The sequence below is a fragment of the Vigna unguiculata genome, chromosome 10 (genome assembly GCF_004118075.2).
Source record: "Vigna unguiculata cultivar IT97K-499-35 chromosome 10, ASM411807v1, whole genome shotgun sequence".
Taxonomy (NCBI): Eukaryota; Viridiplantae; Streptophyta; class Magnoliopsida; order Fabales; family Fabaceae; genus Vigna; species Vigna unguiculata.
Window position 1 is genome coordinate 246,599 of NC_040288.1, and position 17,232 is coordinate 263,830.

Below are 17,232 nucleotides of genomic sequence, written 5' to 3' on the forward strand. Positions count from 1 at the left end.
AGTAGTTATAATTCAAAATTGAAAGCTTTGATTAAAAAACATCATTATTTCATTTTAGAAATTCATAATAGAAAGTTTTTATAAAAAAAAAAAACTTAAAATGCTCTGTAAGAACGAAGTTTGGTTAGAAAACTTCTATTCGAAATTTATCAGAACTTAGATTACTTAAAAGTCTAAAGTTTTAAATTCCACAAAAAAAAAAAAGAATTTAAAAATTCTCGTAATTTTTTTTTTCATTGTTATATCTCTCTTTCTTTTTCCTCTTTAGCTTTAATGTGTCAAAGTAATCATTCTTGTATGAGAAAAGATGGGTTAGGAAATTTATAAAGGAGCTGACAACAACATTCCGCACAACCCGGAAGGGTAACATCGTCCTTTCAGACCCAAACATAGTCACTGTAACACTCTCATGTTACATGTCTCTTAACGTCATCATATGACACAATCACAGTGACATCACTCAACAATCTTCACACACGTGGCACATCCTAAGCCGTCAATTGTTACGTGGGTCTCAGAGTTTCGTTATTAAACACCTAGTGGTTCTTTATTCTTTATTTAATGTGGGCACACATGCACCAAAATTCATTCATATAATAATAATAATTTAATGATTATTTAAATGAAGGGTTGAGAATAAATAAATAATTGCTAACATGATGAGCAAATTTTGCAAATTTAAATGCGTAGATCAGTTCACTGTTTCTGGTCCAATTTCTAACACCTCTCTCTTTGTCACTATGCCAACAATCAACAATATATTTGTTTATCAAGAAATGAATGTGAAAGAAATAAATAATACAAAATACAAAACGTGGGTGAAAAATATATTTATGGATATTTATATACGAATCACTTTACTCCTAACATCTCAATCTCTACATCTACATAGTAAGTCACCTTAGATAAATGTTTAAATACCATAACAACTTAAACACTTGGATAGAATTTGTTAAAATATTATAAAAAATAATATCATAATTATTATTACAATAAGTAAAGGTGAAATACAATAAATGAATGGTATTCATGTATAAATGACAGTGAGAAGATGAAAAAGTTCGATACCATTTTTAAGTGAGAAACTTTTAAGGTAATTTATCCTAAATCTTTAATATAATTGTTATTCGAGGGTCAATTATGATATTTTACGATAATGTAATTGAAATTTTAGTTGTTTATAATTCAAATAATTTGAAGAGAGGAAGATAATAATATATATATATATATATATATATATATATATATATATATATATATATATATATATATATATTATTCGATTTGGTTTATATCTACAAAATTCATATATATTTTTTAAGGTCTTTTTCTTATCATAATTTTGATTATATTTTTTTTATGGTTACGGTCAAATTATATGTTAACAATTTTAGTGAATAAAATAGATTTTAAATTTCATTACTTTTATTCATTTTTAATATTTTTATTTGTTATTTATTTTTTTATTTAATAAAAAATTATTCTCAAGTTTTTAATTGCATAAGTCATTCATTTATTAAGTAATATAAAATTTATCTTCTTTTAGTCTTTTTTATTCTTAATATTTGTTTTATTTAAAAAATAAATATTTTGCTAAAACAACTTTCTTTATCTCAATGTTCAATTATTATGATATTTGGAAAGCTTCTCATATCTTCATGGAATTTTTTATATCATACCTAATTATATTTTTTTTTATTGTGCGATTTTCTTTAATTGTGTATCAAATATTTTTTTTTTAAATATTTTTATTTGTTGTTGATGATTTTTCATATAATTTTTTTTTATTTTCTTATTCTTTTTCATTAATGTAACTTTACCATAAAAATGTTTTATTTATTATAATATAATAATATTTTATGACTAATAAAGATATGCAACGTTGAAGAGTTAAAGGGTCAAAGAGTAAAAAATCATAATGAGACGGTTTCCGGAAGAGAAAGGAAAAAGATAGGAAAAAAGGTGGTTAAAAAGGGGACTGATGATGTTTTTTTTCTGACGGGGACGATTTAGAATATATGATGAATAGTAAAATATCTTAAACTATCAATAAGAGACTTCTTTATAGTTCAATTTGTCCACTGTCATCTTGATAAATAAGTTTTTCCAACATCAGGGGGAAAAGAAAATAATTGGAAAAAGATTTTGGTTGAAATGAATTATCATTATCTCGTACTGATTCTCGTACAAAAGAATGTGAATTGAAAGTTCAAAAGATAATTCATTTACTAACAAAAAAAGGATAACTAAGTTATATATATCAATTGATATTAATTTATAGCACCCTGAAGCATGGTAGGCCTGTTGGTTGAAAAGTGTGGTAGACCTATTGGTTCCAAAGATTAAAAAAAAAAAACTCTTGAATGAGAATAGGGGTTAAAATACAAGATGGCCTAATGGAAAAGGTAAAAATTTTGAAAGATTTTTTTTAATATAATTAATGATTCGGTTTCAGAAGAATATTTGATACATGAAATTATTGAAAATGATTAAATTTCAATCAATCATGTCATGAATAAGATAACATGAAATCAAAATTAAGTCAACATCGATGAGACTTTTGCATACAATATAACGATGAATGTTATGCGTACAATGAGATCAAGAACTAATAATCATTGAAAATTGTCAACAAAGAAATTATTAGCTAAAATGAAAAGATGCAATAGAAGCATAATTAGGTTTGCTTGTTAAAAAAAGGCTTTTGGATATATAGTTCGCACACCTAAGGGTGTAAAATAGTTGGGTGCAAATGGGATTTTACGCTAAACAACATAAAAATGGTGAAATTGTTAGATACAATACATGGTTAGATGTTCAAAATTTTCACAAAACCTGATATTAATATATGTGAAGAGACATATCCATTAATATTAGATGCAACAACATTTCAATATTTGATTATCCTAGTTGGACAAAAAGACCCCACATCTCTAATTGTGTAACCAATACATTGTGGCTATGAAAATATAAAAATTTCAATATTTCACCTTATTTATTAATTGCAAATTTATTACATGTACCTTGACAAACTTCAATACTGTTCACATATCAATTATGTGAAGCCCACGTTTCCTCTTACTAGAAAATTATGAAAACAATATTTTGATGAAATGAGATATAATAATTTTATTTGTTTTTGTTTTAATTGTAAATAATATATTGTAATTTTAGCTTTTCATTATCCTTTTATTGTAATTTCCATTTCATGACTTTTCTTCCCCGACAAAGGAAGTTTAGTATGTCTGAATTTTCATTTAAAATAACATTGAATGCCAACCAAGAATTGGCTGAGTCACATTTATTTCCTTGAAACCAGTGAATCTGAAACCAGATTTACACATTTTGCATTTAAGTTCAGTTTCTATATAGGTTCACTAAATTACAAATTTAATTATATAAACTAAAAAAAAAAGCTTCTCGAGAAACAGAAATAATTGTTTTTAAGTTTAATATAACATGTGCGCATATTCAAGTAAAAACAAAAATTATGCTTCCTCCACTTATGAACAAAGCTGGCCACTGATATCTATGAAGCACTGTCTAAATTTAAATTTATATGTAAAATAATAATAAGGTTGAATTAGTTAAAATTTATCTTTAACTAAAAAAACATCATATATTTTTTACATTTAGTATCATATCAATTTAATCAATTTAATAAAATATAATAAACCTTAAAATATATAAAAACTTAACAAAAAGACACAAAAAACTCTTAAATTTAAAACACAAAAACTAAAAAAACATACAAACAATTCATCAAAATATTATTTTCAGCTAAGGTTTATATTCTCAAATTTAAAAAAACTTGATGGATCTTGCAGAATTAAAAAATGTTTAACTAACAAGATTTTGTCATTTTAGAAAAGGACACTCTAACAATTTAAGTTCACAAATATCTAAACCCTAAAATAATATGAAAAGGCCAATCACCCTGGTGCAGCTGGTAATGTACCTTGTACAGTGGTGGACCAAACACAAGTGTTTTACAACGTCAAACCAACCAATATATATATACATACATAAACATGTATCTATCTATTAAAAAAACAAAAAACAAAAGCAACCAATATATATACATGAATCTAAGAGACAAGAAGAAGAATATTTGGAGAAAAACAAGGTTGCTCCAATAGTGTAAGTAAGAGAAGAAAAAGAAGAAGAAGAAGAATATGGATCACAAAAAGGTGTTGGAGGAGCTTCTGAGAGGTTATGATTCTGCAACTCAACTTCGAGTAGTGATGAATGAAAAAGATGAGTCAGAAACAAGAACACCATTTGTTCAAAATCTTGCCAAGAACGTGCTTAGATCCTTCACCAACACCCTCTTCCTCTTGGACAAGTATCACTCTCATCATCATCTTGTCTCTCCCACCAAATCTGAGGACTCCCAAGAAAGTTGCAAGAGTTTCACCACCAGTTTCAAGAACAGAAGAGGGTGCTACAAGAGAAAGTAATCATTTCTTTCTTTTTCTGCAACACTTCTCTTCCTTTTCAGTGACAACACAGAATTGATTTCTTCTTATAAGACTAGGTTTGAATTTCACTTTGAGTTTGAACATTTTTGGATCTCCAAGATAACTTTTAAGTGTCCCTTTGGAACCTCAATGGCCATTGTTCTTCTGTCCAAGGTGGTTGTTTGATGGACCCCATCAAATTGTTTAGCATTACTATTCTGATATAATACTATATAAGGTGTTTTTGTCTTTGATTGTTTGTAGCTTTTACCCTTTTGGTTGTGCTACCTTATTCAAAACTAAGTCTAGTTTTTGGTTTTGGTCAAGTGTTTGTGTAAATTAATCAGCATTATTTGTTGTATATATGCAGAAGAACTACACAAGAATGGGAGAAAGTTTCACAAGCTCCAACAGTTGATGGACACCACTGGAGAAAATATGGCCAAAAAGAGATCCTCAAAGCCAAATACTCAAGGTAGGTTTATTATACCAAAACTATATATATATATATATATATATATATATATATATATATATATATATATATATATAGATTCACATATATTGCATCATTTTCCTTAACTATTGTGTTGTAACTTGTGCAGGCACTATTACAGGTGCACTCACAAGTATGATCAGAATTGTGAAGCAACAAAACAAGTGCAAAGAATTCAAGAGGATCCTCCATTGTACAAGACCACATATTTTGGCCACCACACATGCAATGACTTGTTAAGTTCTGAAATCATACTTGATTCCAATGATTCTCTTTCTGACACTTCCATTTTGCTTAGTTTTAACAACAGCTTCCCTGCTCCAACCAAGCAAGAGTGTCCATTTTTATCATCTCTTAATCCTTCACCATCACTGATCAAAGAGGAGAGAATTCCATCATGTTACTCTGATGAACACATGCTATCCCCAGAACCCACTTTGGATCATTCTTCAAGGCACAATAATAATAATGTCACTACTCTACCACTCGATCACTGGGATGTTATGTCTTCTGCCTTGTGTGATTCTGTTGACCTTGATGATATCAGCCTTTTGTTGGATTTTGATGATTGATTGGGTTGGTGAATTTCTTAGACCATTTTGAAAGTGGTGTTTCTTATATGTAAAGTGTGAAAGATCAATTTTAATTGGATAAATGTTGCTTCATGCTTTTCTTGAAAGTTGGAAGAGTTTTGTTTAGCTAGCTCCATCATTGTAGTACATATCTTTGATTAAATCTTCTACATTTTCAATTTCACTCTACTTTGTTTTCATGAGATTGTTTCTTCCTTTATAATACATTTTAAACCTTATTTAATTTTACAAAATCAAATTCAACTTTACAAACCCACTTTACAAAATCAAATTCAACTTTACAAACCCACTTTTGTATAATATAAATTTATTTATTTACTGTTATGCGGATACATATATATCTTAAATAGGAGATCTGACATTAATATAGTGACTGATACGATAGGTTTAACAAATAATAAATCTCGCTAATAGGTTTTGGACAACTCTATTATCATATTAAAAAATAAATTTTAAATTTAACTTGATCTTATGAAACTAGTGAAATTTGCACTTATTTATAGTTTAATTCCGTCTCATTTCGATCTTTAACACACTAAGCAAACAAAATAATCTCAAACATGCCTTGTTTGCCATAAATTTTGTTTGTAGATATTCTCCAAAACCAAAGTCCAATGAAAGCAACACAAAAATAATAGAAAAGATGAATGTGAACGAGTGGTGATGAGTATATACCTTGAAAGCATGTACCTTTGAAGGAAAGACTAACATCACATAGAATCTAACAACACCCAAATTAATCAATTAACTAATGGTGAAAGTGATATCTAGGAAACTTCTACAATTGTTCAATATATATGTCACACTATTCTCATAAACATGAAATAGAGAATAATTTAATGTGACCAGAAATGGACCTTTTTTTTTCCACCCAAAGCCAATATGATTGTGTGTGAACAAGTAGCATGAGTTTAGAAGTTTGAAAAGAAGATCATGATATGAAAGAAAGAAGAGTCGTGGAAAGAGGGTACTTTTTAAAGTACAATAAATATATAGAAAACATGATGCACCAACAACCCCTTCACCATCCAACCATTTCAATTTACTACTCAGGCTGCTAAAAAACCAGTGCTTTGTGGCCAACGAATTGTGGGTATAGATTTTTATCTACTTTTTTTTTTCATAAAATTTTTACTTGCAGTTAAATGAGAATTATCTCCATTTATAAATTATATATTAATTTTAGTTTTAATCGATGTATGGTTTTCGACACTTAATCCAATCCTTCATGTTTAAAGTATATACTAAGTGTAGACAAAGTTGTTCTCACTACTTTCTTCTAGAATAATGATGTTTGTTATTGTTCAACTTATTTTAAAAGAATAACTGATAATATGTTATGATATATATATATATATATATATATATATATATATATATATATATATATATATATATATATATATTTTCTAAGTTAATTCTTTTTGGCAAAAGTTATTTAAAAAAATGGTGAATTTTGAAATTAGTCCATTTTGAAACTTTATATCAATTTAGTCATTCATCTTTCGAAATACGTGAATTTAATCATTTTAATCAAATTGTGTTAGGTTTATTTGATGTTTCGTACACATTTCAGAATTGTATTTGAATTATTTATACTAGGTTTATTTGATGTTTCGTACACATTTCAGAATTGTATTTGAATTATTTATACTGTTTGACACATTTTTACTTTAATGTTAAGTCAAATACTATTATGAAATGTCAAACAAATTTAACAAAATTTGATTAAAATGACTAAATTCACGTGTTTTAAAAGATGAAGAACTAAATTGGTTCAAAATTTTGAAATAAACTAATTCTAAAATTTACCGAAAATTAAGAAAGTAAAAACATATTTAACTCTTAAAAAAATTGTAAAAAGAAGAAGAACCCAACGTAATCTTACACAAAAAGAGACAAAGGGTCCTGCTAGGTTCCACACTACCACTAATCAGGGGTCAAACAAGGAATCTTCATCCATGTACACCAATTTTCCAAAATTTGAGAAATTTCGAAGGTTCACACTGAAAAAGAAAAAGTTTGTTGAATCCTTTGAATTTAATGATAACATCATGTATCCTTGTCTTAAATTATTTCAACAAAACAATCTATAATAATAACTTTAGTTAAATAATGTTGTACAGGGTTCGAGGTTTAATGTCTAGGAGTGAATATGTAAAATTTTTCTCGCATGAATGAACATGAAGAATAATATATGAATAAAATGATGTACATATATTACTTCAAATTTTGAATTTTGTATCTTAATTTTTTTTATATAGAATGTTTATACTTGTGTTAGATCTTCCTCGCTTTTTGGCTATGGAAAAAGAATCACCAATATTGACTTAGGATAAAAATCACTAGACGTCTCAAAGAAAAAAAAATAAAGTACAAATCATATGTAAGAATTACATATTTTAATATTCTAATTTTGCTAAATACTTTTTTCAGCGATATTTACCGTATTCATTAGTAAATATTCATTTTCAAAATTTAATTTGTTTTTATACTAAAGCTAAACTAAATACTTTGCATGCTCAATACATTTTAATTTTGATTTAAATCATTAATTTAATTGTTACTTATTTATTCAAGTAGTTTATTTGAAAGATTTTACGAGTGGCTACTCTATCTAATTTGTATTTATTATAAAATTAATTTATCTTATAGTAGTTTATCTTATAAATAATATTTAAGTTTTTTAAAACTAAACATACAATAAATATATTATTTTTACACGGTAAAGAAATATTGTTGAAAAGCTTACACGGTCAATATGTACTCTTGAAAATTCCTATTAGAAGTGTTTCTAATTCGAGATGTTATCCTCCAATTTTTGAAGTTGTTTGAGATGTACTAGGTGAAAATGTTCTTGACATTCAAAGGGGTAGTGTCTGCAAAGACACTTGGACACCCTAGTAAGGTATGTGCATCAGACAACAATAAATACTAAAATGAATACATAATAATTATATCGTGAATAATGCAATTTATAATGGTTTTGATAATTTTACCTAGTCAGGCCTAAGTCACATAGGCAATTACCTTCTTAAGTTGTTTAGAGTTTTGCTATTTCATCTTATGTCTTAATATCCTTGTTAACTTTCGTTTCATGTTAGCTAATCATATTTTGTTTTAGTTTAGTTGTTTCATTTACATGGTCTGCATGTACTATGTATATGTATATACCATTCTCTCAATAATAAGGGAAATAATTTTGAATGTTCCTTTTCTTTGCTCTTATCTCTATTTTTGTTATATGGTATTTAATGCTTTCTTTGACCTTTTTTTGAAGACTTCCATCATTCAGGTTGAAGTGTTCCCATTTGTTGTTGGCCGAAGTGTCCTCGACCTCCTTATGTACGCGGTTGGAGTGTCTTCATCCTCTAGTAGGTTGAAACGCCTTCTGCCTCCCTATGTACATATATAAAATAGGATGAATTGGTTGAGATAAACACCAAGTCTCACTTAAGTTTTATATACTTGATTCAATTGATCATATGAGATAAAATGGTTTTTACAACAATTTGTAAGTGTAAAATAAGTATCTTATTCAAGATACACTATTTTATAGATGATACATATCCTTTTGAATATTAATTAAATATCAAATCAAAATAGCAGTTACTTTGTTATGAGAAAATTAGTAACATAAATCTCTTAATTTGTTATATGAAAAATATTGTATTTCAAAAATTGGTGATAATAACTCCCTTATAAAGATAGTTGTCTTTTATTTTTGTATATGACATTTACATCGACATTGATATTGTGAATTTTTTACATGGACAAGTAATACATGATAATTTCTTCACATTCCTATATAATATATATGATTTGTAATTGATAAATTTTTGTTAACCTTTTCGTGCTTTAAATATTTTTAAGTAATACAATATTCCTAGATTCATTTTATATTTATGTTAGAAGTTAACCTTCATAGTTGATCTTATCTAAATTATATTTTTTGAATAACTTAATATGAAAGAGTTTTATCTACTTCAACACCACAATACCAAACAAATAAAGAAACAAGAAAGGAAATAAGTTACCAAGTTGCAATGCCAATTTATTATTAAAAAAACTAATTTATCGAAATTAAAGATAATAAAGTTCTAATTCTAAAATCCATATTCATTACCAAATTCATGTTAAAATTGTGAGACATTTCTTGGTGAAACAACTACCCTACAAGGATTTAAAGATTTGATGTAAAATTATTAATAGTTATTTTCAAATAATTTATTTCTAGTCTAACTAGTAATTCTTTTTGTCCTTATCTTTGATTAAGAAAGCTCTTTCATTTCTATTGTAAAATTATAAACTAAAATTAAGTTATATAAGAAAAACTATGACTTCAAAACTTGTTCAAGAATTTGATCTTTGTATAAGAAATTCTTAAACTAACATGTAATAGTTTTTTGAATTTTATAATTTCGGACAAGTACAAATTTAATTCTCATATGAATCATTTTGATTACACATATTTATATTTAATATCAGTTGGTTGATTATGTGTATTGTATTTTAGATGTTTGATTATTGGCATATAAAAATTTATGGATCACCCCAATAGTAAGTTGAGTGTGTATCTTGCAAAAGAATGGATAATTTGAAATGAAACTCTCTTTTACAAATTTTGTGTTATTTTCTTTGTTCTCTCAAAGTTAATAAAATATTTTTAATTATTGTATTAAAAAAATTTCATTGATTCATAAAATATTATTATCGAATGATTTAAGAATATGAATCATGTGTGTTGTATTAATTTATCTCAATAATTTCATTGTATATGAGCACTTTTTTATGAAATATATTAATTATTTATATCATATATTAAAACTACTCAAACTAATGTTCTTTGGGATTTGGAAAATAACGACTTAAATATGTTAAGTTTCCGATGCTTGAAGTGCTTAATAAATTTTTTTTCTTTACATTTGGCATCTAATAATTTTTTGCCCATATTTCATTAATTGAAATAATCCAAGTTTTAGTGAAATTTATACATGTGTCGAATGATTTGGACTAATGATGAATTATGTATATTAAAACATTTTTTTAACATAAGGTAATCTTACACAATTAGAGACAAAGCAAGGAATCATCATCGTCCATGCACACCAATTTTCCAACAAATTGAAAAATGTGTTTGATAAATTTACAAGAGTTCACACTGAAAAACAAAAAAAGTTGTTTGAATCCTTTGAATTCAATCACAAAATCCTCCATATTTGTCTCAAATTGTTCAACAACCTTTTAAAATCATTTCAATCTATGATAATATTTCTCCATCCACTTTTGTTTGCTAGTTCTTGTCACTTTTCAGTAAAAAAAAAAAGGTAGATAGATTAATGCGATGGCTAATTAATTAAGATTAAGATAATTTAAATAATCATATTCATATGACCTTAATCTTGTCCTTAAACTACACTAAGAAGTTGTTTTCACCAATCTTTGTTTTGGATATACATTGTCATGTCATTATCACTACACTCTAAAAATAACAACTTAACCTTGTAACATGTCAAAACTCAACAAAATAATAATAATAATAATAAACATAGTCATGTTCATTCCTCTCTTTTTTTTAACATTTAATTTACTTCAATCATCTTTCAACTCAAAATCCACGTACACCATCATCACTTCAACAAAATCTTAATTACAAAAGTTATTAACTTTTTGCGTAATTTTGTATTTATTTTATAATAAAATTTAAATTCAAAATTAATTAAATCTTTCATAAAATAATTTTTATTTTTCTTTGATTTAACTGAAGTACGATCACCATTTTCAGCTTTACTTTCACTTTTGTTTCAACCAACCAAACGAGAAAGTAATCAACCTGAAAATTTTGTTGTTCCGTTCCGTTCCGTTTCTTCACAATTTCAATTGCTTCTGTCGCATCGCATCACATTATTGTTGCATGTTCGTGTTTCGCGACGACGACGGTGATGACGGCGTTTGAGTCTCACGCGCTTCCTCTCCTCCTCTTACTGTTACTAACTCCGATCAATGCCTCCATCCACGACTACTCCAACGAGCCCTTCACCCACCGCTCCGACGCCTTCTTCTTCCACGGGGGCAGCGAAGCGCTCTTGGCCAAATCCTTCATCAGGTATTGTTCCTCTTCACTCGCTCACTCTCTTATTTCTAGGGTTAGTTATGGTTTCTGATTCCGTTCAATTGGATTCAGGTTCGAAACGGTGACGTTTACACGTCCGCGTGAATCCGCAATCGTGCAGGGGAGGATGCAGCAGAACACGGGGTTAGTGGAGGCCATATTGCTAGAGGTTCGGGATCGGAACCGGATCGGAGGTTCGTACCTGAAATCCGATTTGATCTGCTGCGATCCGAAGCTGGCGAAGGAGCGGATCTGCAACCTCGGCGAAGTGATAATCCAGAAGAACCCCGACAACCTCGAGTTGCCGAAGCGCATCAAAACCTTCTTCCAGGGAACCGATGAACAGGTCCAGATGGATACGACGACCCTTGACATCAACGCCACCGGTATGTACTACCTCTACTTCATGTTCTGCGACCCTTCCCTTAAGGGCACCACCATTCAGGGAAGGACAGTGTGGCGTAACCCTAAAGGGTATCTGCCTGGAAAAATGGCCCCTCTAATGACCCTCTATGGCTTCATGTCTCTGGCTTATCTTTTACTCGGTCTTTGTTGGTTTTTGAGGTTTGTTCAGTTTTGGAAAGACATTATCCACTTGCATTATCATATCACCGCTGTTATTGCGCTTGGAATGTGTGAGATGGCTGTGTGGTATTTCGAGTATGCTAACTTTAACTCCACTGGGACTAGACCCATGGGGATTACCCTCTGGGCTGTCACCTTTACTTCGGTGAAGAAGACGCTGTCGCGGTTGCTGCTGTTGGTTGTCTCCATGGGGTATGGGGTTGTTCGCCCCACGCTCGGTGGGAACAGGATTGCTTACAGAGTGCTGCTTCTTGGTCTGCTGTATTTTGTTGCCTCTGAGGCACTCGAGCTTGTTGAGCATCTGGGCAACATCAATGACTTCTCCGGGAAGACCAAGCTGCTTTTGGTGCTCCCTGTTGTTTGCCTTGACTCGTGCTTCATTCTGTGGATTTTCTCATCGTTGTCCAAAACCTTGGAGAAACTGCAGGCAATTCCAAAACCTTGGGTTTTCTAGTCTGTTGTTGTTATGTTTAGTTTATGATGGTAACGGAGTGAGTGCTGCCCTGGTTTGAGTTTTGACTGTTTTTGTGTACAAATGTTAACTCTGGTTGAATGTGTTTGGTTCGGCAAAACTGGTTAGAATTAGTAACGTTTGCTCCTATTGTTCTTTGATTGTGTTGTTATTTATGGATGCAGACAAGGAGAAACTTAGCTAAACTTGAGCTCTACCGAAAGTTTACAAACACACTCGCGGTGTCTGTGCTACTGTCCATTGCATGGATTGGCTTTGAGGTAGTTCTTGGAAAATATATTTGATGTACAGAAATTAGCAATTTTAGAGATGTGCTATTTCTGCTGGAGTTTCAAAATTTTTTTTTTCTAATCTTTTTCATGCCAGTCAGTTTTGCTAATGATCTGTGATCTGGGTTCTCTGTGTTCAACCAGCTATACTTCAATGCTACTGATCCATTGAATGAGTTATGGCAAATCGCTTGGATTATCCCAGCCTTCTGGTGTCTGCTTTCATATGCTCTCTTGCTGGTGATATGTGTCCTTTGGGCTCCTTCTCGGAACCCTACTAGGTACTTGTCCTTTCCATGGCCTTTATGTGTTGAATAGTGTTTTTTTATGCTAGTTACTTGGTGTTTTTATGCAAATATATTTAACCTTTTACTTGAAATGCCTTTAATATTATTTAGCATTGAAGTAGTTATTACGAGAGCAACAGTTGCTTTGGGTCTTCATTTGCTGTTTTCTTTTTCATTCCACTGCAAACTTCCATGAGGTGGCTGGTGGATTTTGTTTGCATAGTATACTATTAGGTTGGATGCGATAGTGCTAGTTCCCTTTAACCTATAGAAGAAAATGCTAAATTCCGTATAACCTTCATTATATCTTTCAATTTTCTACCTGTGTATGCGTGTGCTAATGCAGAAAATGAGACAAACCATCTTTGCAACTTGATGTTATGAGAGATTAATTGTGCCACTACATATCTCAAATTATACCTAAAAGTTTACAAAAAATGTAGGATTTCCTTACATGAGGTGTTTGTGACTATTATATGTTCGTTTTCTGTCTCTAATATGTCATCCACACACACCACAAGTGCTGTTACTCCCTTGCAGAAGGGAGAGTGCCGGAGAATCACATTTGTTCTTGTCTTTATCTGTATCCCGTAGCCCACTCAGCTTTTTCAATTTTCTAAATCATTTCCCATGTAATTGCTCAAGGCCGTAAAAGGCCTTCTTCCATTTATATGTGACGTAACGGTAAGTTGCCCTTTGTAACAGGTTACTCATAGTTACAAATTTGTAAACAGCCTCTTTGCATAATGTGCAAGGGGGAAATTATGTGCAACTTTAATTTTTTTTTTTTTTTTCTGATTCTTCTGGTAGCTACTTGGAATCTCCATGTAGACTTTTCCTTCTTTCAGAATGAATGAATTTTAAGTTAAAATTAGAGCATTTTTAGAACTTAGTGGGCACATTAGTTTCAATGTGTTGTTTATTTTCAATATATGTCTTGTTTCTGTTTTGGTGCTGTTTTGTTCCTGGAAAGGGTGATTGCATCTATATGTTGATTTGTAGATATGCATACTTGGAGGAAACAGGAGATGACTTTGATGAGGAGGGTATCTCTCTGACAAGCAGTGTAGCAAAGATAACTGGGGATGTTGCAGCCAAACTTGATCGGAAGACTGATCTTGCCTTTGGAGAAGATCTGGAGGAAGATAAGCGAGAATAATGTCATACTTGTATAGTAGTGTTTCACATCATATACAGATACGGTTTTGAATGGTGCAGGTGTCAATTGTGATGATGGCAAACAAGAGAGGCTGTGGCAATCTCATCAATACATCAAAATGGTTTAATTGCATCCCCATGCCATTAGAAATTAGAATATGAATAGTTTTTCGTAACAGATGGTGTGATAAAATCATTCCCCTGTATGGTTTCAGATGACCATCATCCGTATGTATCCATCTCCATGCCTTCAAATTTACATTGCTGTTTCTCATGCCCTTTTTCATAGCAAACCCAGTTTTAAAATCATTGCCCCAGCATGTTAACTTTAAGCAAAATTTCTGACATTGTTGAGACTCTCTCAGACTCAGCCTTTAATATATTTAAGTAGATTTAGCTTGCACAAATTTTGTTATTCCTTCTGCACTCTCACTGCCCAAGAAATATGTGAAATTATTCTTAGATTTCTAGTCATTATTGTTTTAAAATCAAGTCTATAATTTGAGAGAAGATGGATTGATGATCTTTCAATTAAAACACGGGAAAGTCTTTACTGAATGAGAAAAAAAGGGGCAAAAACATTCAAGAGGAAAATTAACTAATCTCACACCTGTTAAAGATGGAGATTAGATTTATATCATATTTTTTATTCCATTAAATATAAAACAACATTTTCTAAATTATATTCGGTTATTTTTTTTTCAAGATGGTTCCTAGAATAATATTGAAAATAACAAAGTTAAATAAATCTTAGAGTTGAAATTCGTTTATATGTAAAATAAACAATGTTGTAAGAACTAGCTAACCTTTAAAAAAATGTTAAAAGTCGATCAAAAACACATCTAACGAATTTTTCCACGAGTCAAGTCCTAGATTGTGTTTTACCTTCATACTTTGAATCAGTGAAATTTAATTGAACCCAATTATTGAACAAGAGGTACAACCAAAATAATCCTTTCCCAAGTCAATATTCTTTAACATTTTATAAACAAGAAGTTATTATTATTATGAGTTAATCAATGACATTTCCCGATTTGATGAGTTGATTTAACTGGTTGGTGATAAACGAAAGGTGTTAAATCTTCAGAAGAAAAAAAAAATGCTTGTTGTGGATAAACTTGAACACAAAGGAGTGATTGGTTGTAGAGGCATCTGATAGGAGCAGTTGAAATCATTATTGGCAATTATGAAATGGTTGTGTCGGATATAGACTGATATGAATGTCCCCTTCCTCCATCTTTCTCTATATCTATCAAACCATTCAATCTCACTCTCACTCTCACTCTCATTCTTCACATACAATATTTTGAAGTAACATCATCAGAAGCTGAGAAATGAGGCATCAGCATCATGAGAAGCACCAGAAACCAGACAGTCCCTATGATGACCCTTTCTTGCATTCATGCTGCTTCTGCCACTGTTTTCTGGCTATCTCTTACATTCTCACTTCCTTCCAAAGATTCATCCTTTTCCCTTGCTTCAACTGCTTTGCCTGGAATCAATCTCTCCCCAGATATCATCATATCCAAAACATTGAAATGGAATGAAAAAAAAAACATTCTTGTTCCAACTCATCCATTCCACTTTCTTCATTAAATCAAGAAGCCTTTACTTGTTACATAGCATTATGGATCTGATTGCTCAAACATTTCACCAAAAAATAAAAATAAAAAAACACAGATTTGCTTTCATTGAGAGTCGAACTCAAGACCTCCCGCTTACTAAACGGGTGCTCTAACCAACTGAGCTATGAAAGCACATGTTTAAAGATGCAATTGTAAGTTTATCATGGATAAAGTAAAGATGAAAGAAAATGCAGGATCTTCATGCATTTTAGTTTCTGTTCATCCTTCTGCATCAAAGGCTTGTAGACATACAAAATATTTAAAATTTAAATAATCACATAAAATGCTTCTTTACATATGACCAATTCTCAATTTAATTCGAATAGTTTTTTTATTATTATTGAATTAGTATACACAAATGTTATTAATTTGATATTTCCTGTAATGATTTCGTTTACATGTTCTTAAGCTTTTTTATAATATGTATAGTATTCATGATGAAGAATATTTATTGTTTTCAACGAAATTTAGAATAAAATTTTAATTAAAAATACAAATAAATTTTGTAAAATTTTTTACTTAGACTAATAAAGGAAATGAATTTGATTAAATTAAAAATCATGTAGAGTGTCTTTAAAGAAAAAAACATCAACTAAGTAATTACATTTTAAGAAAATATTTTATAGAAAGAGGTTTGTGTTTTTGGGGAAAAAAATGTAGATATAAAACTCATGGTTTGTATGAATGATTTCTTAGAGTGAAAATGCAATGAAATAAAATGGTATAAAATTAAAACAATTTGCTGAAAAAAGAGAGATGAAATTATGAGAATCAATCGGTGCTGCTTTTAAAATCATTTTGAATTAAGATTACACAGTTACACGAATGAGTATACCACGAATGTATGAATAAAAAAGGTTAAAAGATTATTCAAAAAATAAAATGATACAATAAATGTACGTTTCAATATAAAATACAATATATCTATAAAAAATATCAAACATATAATATAGAAATCCATAAACAGGAACTTGAGTAATGTTACCCACTTAATCATTCTTATTTTAACATTTACATAATATAAATACTTTAATAATTTCCCATCTTTAAAATTACATCAAATTTCTATAAATTAAAGACATTCCATGGTTGATTTCAATACTTTATTAAAAATAAAAGTTATTTTTTCTCTTTTGTTTCGCTCTATCTCTTTTAAATACTTCTATCTTAAAATT

General features: G+C 29.7%; 2 protein-coding genes and 1 non-coding gene across 3 annotated transcripts; 2 read left to right on the forward strand and 1 right to left on the reverse strand.

The window, feature by feature from the left end:
- Positions 1–4,064: 4,064 nt before the first annotated feature.
- Positions 4,065–5,619, forward strand: LOC114167410 (WRKY DNA-binding transcription factor 70-like). The gene is made up of 3 exons (XM_028052496.1): positions 4,065–4,456; positions 4,831–4,935; positions 5,066–5,619. Exons 1-3 carry the CDS (start codon positions 4,176–4,178, stop codon positions 5,526–5,528), a joined length of 849 nt encoding a protein of 282 aa, XP_027908297.1. The 5' UTR covers positions 4,065–4,175; the 3' UTR covers positions 5,529–5,619.
- A 5,721-nt stretch (positions 5,620–11,340) lies between these two features.
- Positions 11,341–14,839, forward strand: LOC114167070 (transmembrane protein 87B). Its single transcript, XM_028051999.1, has 5 exons — positions 11,341–11,655; positions 11,734–12,673; positions 12,883–12,978; positions 13,132–13,268; positions 14,277–14,839. The coding sequence occupies exons 1-5, from the start codon at positions 11,492–11,494 to the stop codon at positions 14,431–14,433; spliced, it is 1,494 nt and encodes a 497-aa protein (XP_027907800.1). The 5' UTR covers positions 11,341–11,491; the 3' UTR covers positions 14,434–14,839.
- Positions 14,840–16,115: 1,276 nt separating this feature from the next.
- Positions 16,116–16,189, reverse strand: TRNAT-AGU. Its single transcript has one exon. It is a non-coding gene; the product is annotated as a tRNA-Thr (tRNA).
- Positions 16,190–17,232: the final 1,043 nt, after the last annotated feature.

Excerpts from the sequence above, each read along its gene's own strand:
- LOC114167410 (XM_028052496.1), top strand. The coding sequence starts at position 4,176 with ATGGATCACAAAAAGGTGTTGGAGGAGCTTCTGAGAGGTTATGATTCT. Across the intron at positions 4,457-4,830 it reads AGAGGGTGCTACAAGAGAAA|AAGAACTACACAAGAATGGG; the intron begins GTAATCATTTCT and ends GTATATATGCAG. Across the intron at positions 4,936-5,065 it reads CTCAAAGCCAAATACTCAAG|GCACTATTACAGGTGCACTC; the intron begins GTAGGTTTATTA and ends TAACTTGTGCAG.
- LOC114167070 (XM_028051999.1), top strand. The coding sequence starts at position 11,492 with ATGACGGCGTTTGAGTCTCACGCGCTTCCTCTCCTCCTCTTACTGTTA. Across the intron at positions 11,656-11,733 it reads TTGGCCAAATCCTTCATCAG|GTTCGAAACGGTGACGTTTA; the intron begins GTATTGTTCCTC and ends AATTGGATTCAG. Across the intron at positions 13,269-14,276 it reads CCTTCTCGGAACCCTACTAG|ATATGCATACTTGGAGGAAA; the intron begins GTACTTGTCCTT and ends GTTGATTTGTAG.